The 8,202-nt window shown below is 35.9% G+C and overlaps 1 protein-coding gene and 1 pseudogene across 1 annotated transcript; both read right to left on the minus strand.

Moving 5' to 3' along the window:
* Positions 1-474: 474 nt before the first annotated feature.
* LOC18009327 (vacuolar protein sorting-associated protein 45 homolog) lies at positions 475-4,376 on the minus strand. The gene is made up of 13 exons (XM_006390058.2): positions 4,197-4,376; positions 3,880-4,081; positions 3,717-3,796; positions 3,337-3,564; positions 3,103-3,228; positions 2,900-2,983; positions 2,685-2,826; positions 2,411-2,589; positions 1,976-2,131; positions 1,609-1,716; positions 1,390-1,511; positions 1,135-1,266; positions 475-856 (listed from the first exon to the last, which is right to left on the minus strand). Exons 1-13 carry the CDS (start codon positions 4,284-4,286, stop codon positions 796-798), a joined length of 1,710 nt encoding a protein of 569 aa, XP_006390120.1. The 5' UTR covers positions 4,287-4,376; the 3' UTR covers positions 475-795.
* Positions 4,377-5,302: 926 nt separating this feature from the next.
* LOC18008718 lies at positions 5,303-7,929 on the minus strand (annotated as a pseudogene).
* Positions 7,930-8,202: the final 273 nt, after the last annotated feature.

Raw genomic sequence — 8,202 nt, forward strand, 5'->3', positions numbered from 1 at the left:
TGTGAAATAAGAACAAGAAGTAGGAATGATTCCAGAGATGAGACAGAGAGATGTGTCAGCTTCACTCACATCATCTTTCACAGTTGAGAAATCCATCGGCAGCCGAGCTACATAGATCCCTTTCTCTTTCTTTAGTCTTTACTCGATTTGCTCTTTATTAATAATGTTTTCTCTTTTCTCTTATTCTGATTCGGTGATTCCAAATTTGGCATTACCTTTGACGTCAGTTTTTGCTTTTTTTTTTTTTTTTTTTTGTCGTCGTTCACTATATTCCTTAATTCATGGGAGAGTGATATTCCAAAATTCCACATACAAATCTGTATACTAAAAGTTTTTTTTGTTTGTTTGTCAAGGGCCTATACGGGCCGGGCCGGGCGGGTTTACTATAAATCTTTAATCCATTCTTATGTTGGCTAATACAAACCAGACTGAAAATGTATCCATTTTCAAATGATTTTAATCTATTTTCTGCAATTTTGATACAAGAGGAGCAAAATCCCCTCAAGTTACATTTCCTGATTAGCCACAATTTTGTACGTAAAATAATCCAATTAAACTGTACCACGATGAAATGAGAATACACACAAACCCAAAATTCGATCTCTAGGTAGTCATGTATACGAAAGATTCGACGAACCTGACCATAATCTTCTTCTTTCATTGTATCTCCAAATTTCCAATATGATGGTCACACACGCATTTTGGGTTCTTCTATGCTCCAATATCAGATCTTTATCATACGGAAGAATCTTATAGACTAATTTACACAAACTCTTTTTGGGTCTCACGGATCTTTCACACCATATGGCTACCTGATCTTGATATCCTTTGTGCTTCTTCCATGTCCTTGAGAAATCTGACACAAAGCATACTCAGCAAACATTCTTATGATACAGTCTTTAATATGAATATTGAATACCATTCCAAATAATAACTAATTCACTGAACACCAATTTGGCGTTGTGTATTCTCTGACTCAACTAACCAATGTTGATTCCTACTAATGATTCATTTCACTGATCAGTGCTGTTTCCGCTAACGAGTTAGATCACAAACCGTTTAGCCTCATTAGCACACAGACGAACCTGTATTAAACTCAGTTTTTTTCGGTTCAGTGGAAACACTTGAACATACCTCTTGGAATTAAGCACTGCCGTGCCACCGAGAATAAACCGAATCCCGGCGTTGGTGGCATTTTGTAGCGCAACAGAGCGTGATTCCTCATATGTTGTTCCACCAACCATGAAAATCACCACCTCTTGTGGCCTGTTTAACCATAATTTAAGCAGTTTCTGATTAGGTAGTGTACGTTTTTACGCATAGGAGAGATCTGTGACTGTCAAACACAGAATAGTTATAAGAATTCAAAAAAGTAGTAGTGGCACATACCGTCCCTGTTGAAAATGGTCTCCAACAAATGGGTAGTCTACATCTCGTAATCTTCCTCTGGTAATGCTCTCCATAGTTTGAAACAGAAGAGGCTGATGCTGAGTGTAAACATTCTCAACCCCCTGTATTTTCAGTAACATGACATCTATGAGCATGACATATTTTTACATATAGAGAGGTATAAAATGTTCTGGAGAAGGTATAATCTCAGATATAGACCTTAAGTCCACGAGCCATGTTGCGTGCTATATTCAAAAGATCTCTATTTCCAAATAGATCACCAGTACGCTTCTCCACGCCGGCTTGTTTCAAGAGAAATTGAACAAGCTGCAGTTGCGTGATGTCCAGAAAGTTATGGTACAAAAAACATGCAACCAAAGTATGAATTGAGGGTACTTTTTTTCACGTTATTCAGAATGTAGTTAAAACCACCATGGACGAAATTTGAAAACAGGTAAACAAGTATAGTAGTAGCAGAACCACAGACCATTATCCAGCTTAAAAGGAGACACAGAATAATTTTTCCAAACGTACATTCAAGAGATGCAGTTTAAATGAAAGGATTCAGGTGAAAGTTTGACTGTACCCCTGGTTTGTACTTGGGAGACCGTGAAGCCAATTTGTTGAATAATTGCATCAACTGAACGGGATTTTCTTTCTCATAGCGCAAAGCATACAACATTACCAAACGTAGCCGGTCGATGTCAGAAACACTTTCATTATTTAAGAGATCTGTAACTGCCTGCAAATCAGCATGAAAAAGAGAGTCAGAGCTCCATGTTTACAGCAGAGTATGCACAACTTTAAATATCTAGCTTCGATGATCTTTTATTAATTTAAAATTCTGTATCTCACAGGATACATTTGTACGGGACTTCAGTGCGAGATGTGACAGGTACTGAATGCCAAATCATTCAGTAAGAATTTCTGCATGTCGCAACTGATAAAGCACTTCTCTGTATAGTTATTTTTGATGGATGCAACATGAGCGAATATTACATTTACCACATATATTTACTACCTCATATGCAGCTCCTTGGCCACCATTGCAAGCCAAGTCCTGCTCTGTTTGAGAAACGAGCATCAGTTTCCTTGCTTCAACTAGCTTGCTCATTTCAGTAACCAAGGTTACATGCTTTGAGACGTTGCCTTGCATCTTTTTGTACTCAGGGTAGTTGTCAACAAATCTGGCCATGTCCTCTGTAAAACCAACGCATTCACAGATAATAATTGTCGCTAGCACCAGAAACTGAACGTCTTTGCAGAGCATAGTTTAAGACTAGCCATATATGTACCTACTGTCTGGATATTCTGGTTACTCTTTGCCACCTGCTGAAAGTCATCTACCATTCGCTTGATGTTCATTCCAATATCCCCAAAATTTTCATACATGTTAGATTTGAAGAATGCATCTTGTTCTGATGATAAAACCACTTCCTGCCGGGAGAAGAGACGTATTAGCTAGCTGTAAGGTTTTCAACTAACAAATACGGTGTTGGAGAAGACTCACAACTTGCTGATCTTTTGGAAGACTTCCTATGACTCTCAAGTCCACTTTATTATCTTGAAGTCCTATGAGTTCGTGAACCATTGCCTACAGAAAAATCTAGTTAATGACCAAGTCTTAATCTTACGAAAAAAAGGAAAAACATCTGGAGGCACATCTCATAAGAGAGAGTAGCAGAACAATAATTAGTTTTTAGTCAAATTAACCTGATATGTCCACTGATTCAGTAATGGGGTAACCGGGTCATCTCTTCTGTCAATTACAAGCAGCAACGGAGAGCTTTCAGTCCGTCTAAAGTCAAAAAGACCGCTTTCTTGCTGATACATCAATTTCTGAAAGAAAAAAGTGTCTTTCACATGACTACAGGATACAGGAAAAATTTCAGACTAAGCAAGCTGGAGACTATCCATCACATTCATGCAAAATGTAGTTTAACTTACAGCTGTTTCTTGTGCAATCCTTTTTGCGGTATCAGAGGTCCTCTGATATCTGATGACAGGTCTCCGTTTCAACGCCAGAAACACTGCTGCAATTCCATCAACAACCCGATCGGAGTAGCGTTGCAAACCAGAGGGATCGACAACTGCTGGGAGCATATATAAGTGGTTTGATGCCATATTCAACGTGAAATGAAATGGATCACAAGCAACAAAGTCTGCATAAAATTCCTGCAACATAAAAAACCAAGAGGACTATCTTAAACAAGCCAATACAGAAAACTTGAGACATGCAGAGGGAGGAAATAAGCTCTACAATTATGGCCGTTTCATCACAAAACCAAGCAACTTCTAAGAGACAACTAAAATATACTAAAAATCACCTGAACTTGCTGTACAACCTCTTGCTCATCAGAATCAGCCAAAATGTGAATCTGAGTATCCTTTAACAGATTGGAGAAAACTGAAACATTCATTAGAAAAAATATATATAATTGTCAGAGAACAATGATAAACTCGAAATACACAAAAGATGAAAGACCGTACATAAGTGGTATTCTCCAAATCTAGGATTCGCAAGCTGGTATCGTAGTTTCTGAATATTCTCTGAATTTGGGCGGATGAAATAAACAGCTTTGAGATGCGACATCGATTCGTTAGACACAGAGATTGAATCAATCATCTCCACAAGAAAAACTTCTTTCTGAAGAAGCTCTGACTGTGAATACACAATGCTCACATTGCTAACCTGCAATTTCACAAGAAAGCATAAGATTTAATGACCTTCCAAACGAAATTAAGAATCACGATTCCCCAGATACAAATCAGAAGAAGAATAGTGATCGAAGACGAGATCGGATTACCGTTTCGGAGTCGAGTATGAGAACCTTCATGCCGGAGATATCCTGAAGCATCCGGTTGATGTAATCACGCACAGACGTAACCAGCACCATCGTTCCACCGGAAACTCCGCTACGATTACTTCGTCCGATCAGATCTGCCGCGACTGATCTGTTCGATTCTTGTTTACAACGAGGCTTGCGCTGGGCCGTCTCAGTATTATTAGGGCCCAGAGACCAAAAAAAAACATTTGGGGCCTATAATAAAACTTAAGAAGAAAAATGTTTTTTCAAACTATTATTAACAAAATTCAAAATGCATTTGACGACTTGACGTTGATTTTTTTAAAAAATAAATGGTCTTAACTTGTAACGAATGTTCAAAGTATCGCGTCTGGCGGTCAATGGTGGCCGCCTAATCAATTAATCGGAGACTGAACATATATTAATCAATAATTTATTTAAGGATTTTAATTTAGTTTTATTGTCGATTTAATATATGTTGTCATATAGTGTAAAATACAAATTATTGGTTTGGTGTAGTGGCTTGTGTTCTTTTATAGACTTATACTTTATAAGTTTGAGCCTATGATTTCTTTTCTGAAATCTTAACCGCCAATCATTAGATTTTTTTTTTTTAATTATTTTTTCGTTTTTTTTCAAGTTTGTACCCAAAATTCATAGATAAGTAAATATACATTATTATTAAGTGAAAACAAATACAAAAATGAGTTTTTTTATAATACATCCGAGTTTTAATCCGTTTAATTATGATCTAGTAGATTGGTGTTGTTTGCTTTTATTTAAAAGTTAAAACTAAAAATAGGATCATAATATTTTAAAATATAATTTATCTATATGGGAGCTTGACAGTCAATACTTAATTTCGTGTTTATAGATGGTTTAATGTCTGAGTTGACTTTCCATCCCTTCTCCAAAGCTCTGTTTCTCTTTTATTAAGTGGAGTTATCGATTTATTAGTCATCACTCAACACAATCTTATTAATATATAGATATTATTACTACTAAAAAATTAAATAAGTAAAAAGAAAAAATATTGACAAACAATGTAAAATATATGCAAAACATATGCAAAATATAATAAAAATAGAAAAAAATATATTCATATTCAGGCGACCCATATCCATCTTCCACATAGCTCCGTCAAAATCCAAAGCAAAAGTCGTGGTGTTGCTCAGGTAGTTATCGATAATCTTCTTCGTAGTAGCATCCTGGTATAAGATGGAATCCGAGGCAGTAATTGTTCTTCCGGATTTGATATTGTTTAAGATGGAATCGCCGTCCCAGTCCAACGGGATTTTCACGCCGACGTCCCCGCCCTATGGACATCTCGATCTCAGGATACAAAAAAAGTTGGAGCTTATATCTAAATTCCTAGTATCCAATCGTGGAGCCACAAAGAAGCAAGCCCATATCGCAATCGTGTGGACGCTTGAGTAGAAAAAATAAAAAAACTTAAAAAAATCCATTAAATCGAAATCAAATTTAGAATTATTGAATCCATTTGGGGATGAATCTTATCGGCGCTGAGAAGGACAAGGTCTCGGTCAGACAGACCTTGGTCACTGAATTTGGATTTCAGTGTCTCTATGTTGTCTTGAGCGTCTTGCAGATTAGCTGCGTTCTCAGCAGTTGAAATTAGACCGTCTCGTCGACTTGCCGGTATTTGATAGAACAAGCCTTTTTTTTTAAAGTGGGGTTAGCGATTTAAAAACACAATCTTATTAATATATAGATATTATTACCATTAAAAAAAATAAAAAGTAGAAAAAACTATATTGACAAACAATGCAAAAAATATGCAAAACATGAGCAAAATATAATAAAAATAACAAAGTTATCATGTTTTGTTAATCTTTATATATTGTATAAGACTAAATACACTCATCATTATAAACATTACAAGTAGGAAAATTATAACTCACCAATTTGATATGTTTAATATCAATTTATATTGTGATATGTCTGAGTGTAACTCACAACAAAGAAGCAAGTCGCTCTTCCAATTGTATGGACACCTAAAAAGAACAAAAATCAACCTACATCAAATGGGATCGGAATAAAATTAGAATGAGACAATTAGTGAATTGGACGAGACTTAGCGGCGTTGAGGAGGATGAGGTCTCGGTCAGACAGACCTTGCTCACAGAATTTTGACCTCAGAATCTCCAAGCTATCTTCTGAGTCAAGCAAATTTGCAGTGTTTGAGACGAGACCGTAGCATCTACCGGTCGGAACTTGGTAGAATGGGCCTTGTGAGAGAATTAGAGAAACACTGCATCACAAGCGGCCAGAGCCACAATGTCGGAGCAAGATACGTTTCCCAGACAGACACCCTCGAGTTTGGCTTTTGCATCGTCAATTATTTTGAACCCACGAACATCAACTATAGCTTTTTATGAGATGAGATTACGTACATAGAAAGCTAAAGAATTATAGGGCTCTCATTACACTAAGCCATTACATAATTTTATTACCGTGTAAATTGTTTGTTTCCGAAACTTAACCTATCTACTTTTTTCCAAAACTTTTTGATTTTTGTAGCTAGTAAACACTTAATTTGATAAAAAGAGAACTCTATATATATATATATATATTATACTCCCCAATTAATTCTCCATCGTTCATCGCAATTTTTGTTGTTGTGATTACGCCTTTATATTTTATATGTGTAATAAGTTTAGATGTTGTATTATATTAGAATTTTAGTGGTGGTCAGACTTTGTTTTAAAGCAAAACGTACTCTTTTATTCTATGAATGTGCATGTGTAGACTATGTGACAAGACTTACAAGATATGAAATATTGTCTTTATACACATGGCAAGCACAGCATCGATGCTATGGTATGAAAAACAGAAAATAAAATCCCATATCACTAAACCTGACTAAACCAAACTATGATAGACTTGATAGTTGAAAAATGAATTCATCATTACATTAGTTTGAAGGCTTACTTACACATTCCACAAAAATATCTAAAACGAATCATTTGATAATGTTAGTGATTACGTACCTTTGCTCTTGTAGCTTGTGTGGTGTGCGCAGGTACTCACAACAAGTGCAAAGCGTGAGGTGACCTATTGGATGTACGACTTATTTTGTGTCACCTCATAGATTAGTGTTGTTTGCTTTTATTTTAAAGTTAAAACTAAAAATAGGATCATAATTTCTTAAAATGTATTTATCGATATGGGAGAATACTTGATTTATAGTTTAATATCTGAGTTGACTCTTCCTCTCTCCTCCAAAAGCACTGTTTCTCTTCTCTTAAGTTGGGGTTAGCGATTTAATAGTCAACACAATCTTATTAATATAAAGATATTATTACCATTAAAAACTTAAATAAGTAAAAAAGAAAATATATTGACAAACAATGCAAAATATATGCAAAATATGAGCAAAATATAATAAACCGTCGACGATTTCGATGAGAATTTTGATGCTAATAAGGCCAATTTTGAATAATAACTTCAAAATTTTCTCAACTAATCGAAATATGTAAAATTACAAAGTTATGTTATCGTAAACTAATGATATAATGTAAAATGATTGCTATATAAGCAGAAGGCGCAACTTGAATGGGATCAGATACAAGCGGAGAAAGGGAATTACAGAGATGGACATTGGAGAATTAAGATCAAAGACAAGAGACTTAAAACTTGCTTCGAAAATTTCTGTTACTGGGAGAGTATGCTTCGGCATTGGGGTGAGACGAACACGACCGGGAAGTCGCATGACTGTCGGGTAAAGCCATCCCAAACCGTGATTTTGTTTTGGGTCTTTGTAATCCGGTTAAAAGATTTAGCCGGTTTTGTACGAAATTAAATTTACGCTCCCTTTTCAGTAACGAAATGTGGGTTGGTTATGTTATTCGACATAAAACTAACCCAATTTACCATAGAGAACCGGATCTGATGAACCGAACCGATAAATTAATTTTAGCGACGAGAACCAAAGGTTTTAGCCGCAAAAATGGTGTCGACGCGAAGCCAGAGGCCAGTCTCTTCT

The sequence above is a fragment of the Eutrema salsugineum genome, unplaced genomic scaffold, assembly GCF_000478725.1.
Source record: "Eutrema salsugineum unplaced genomic scaffold, Eutsalg1_0 scaffold_9, whole genome shotgun sequence".
NCBI lineage: Eukaryota > Viridiplantae > Streptophyta > Magnoliopsida > Brassicales > Brassicaceae > Eutrema > Eutrema salsugineum.

What these genes read in the sequence shown, in the direction of transcription:
- LOC18009327 (XM_006390058.2), bottom strand. Translation starts at nt 4,286, where the DNA reads ATGGTGCTGGTTACGTCTGTGCGTGATTACATCAACCGGATGCTTCAG. An exon ending in CTCCCAAGTACAAACCAGGG is followed by an intron (nt 1,717 to 1,975) that starts GTACAGTCAAAC and finishes ACGCAACTGCAG; the next exon opens with CTTGTTCAATTTCTCTTGAA. An exon ending in GCAGTGCTTAATTCCAAGAG is followed by an intron (nt 857 to 1,134) that starts GTATGTTCAAGT and finishes GCTTTGTGTCAG; the next exon opens with ATTTCTCAAGGACATGGAAG.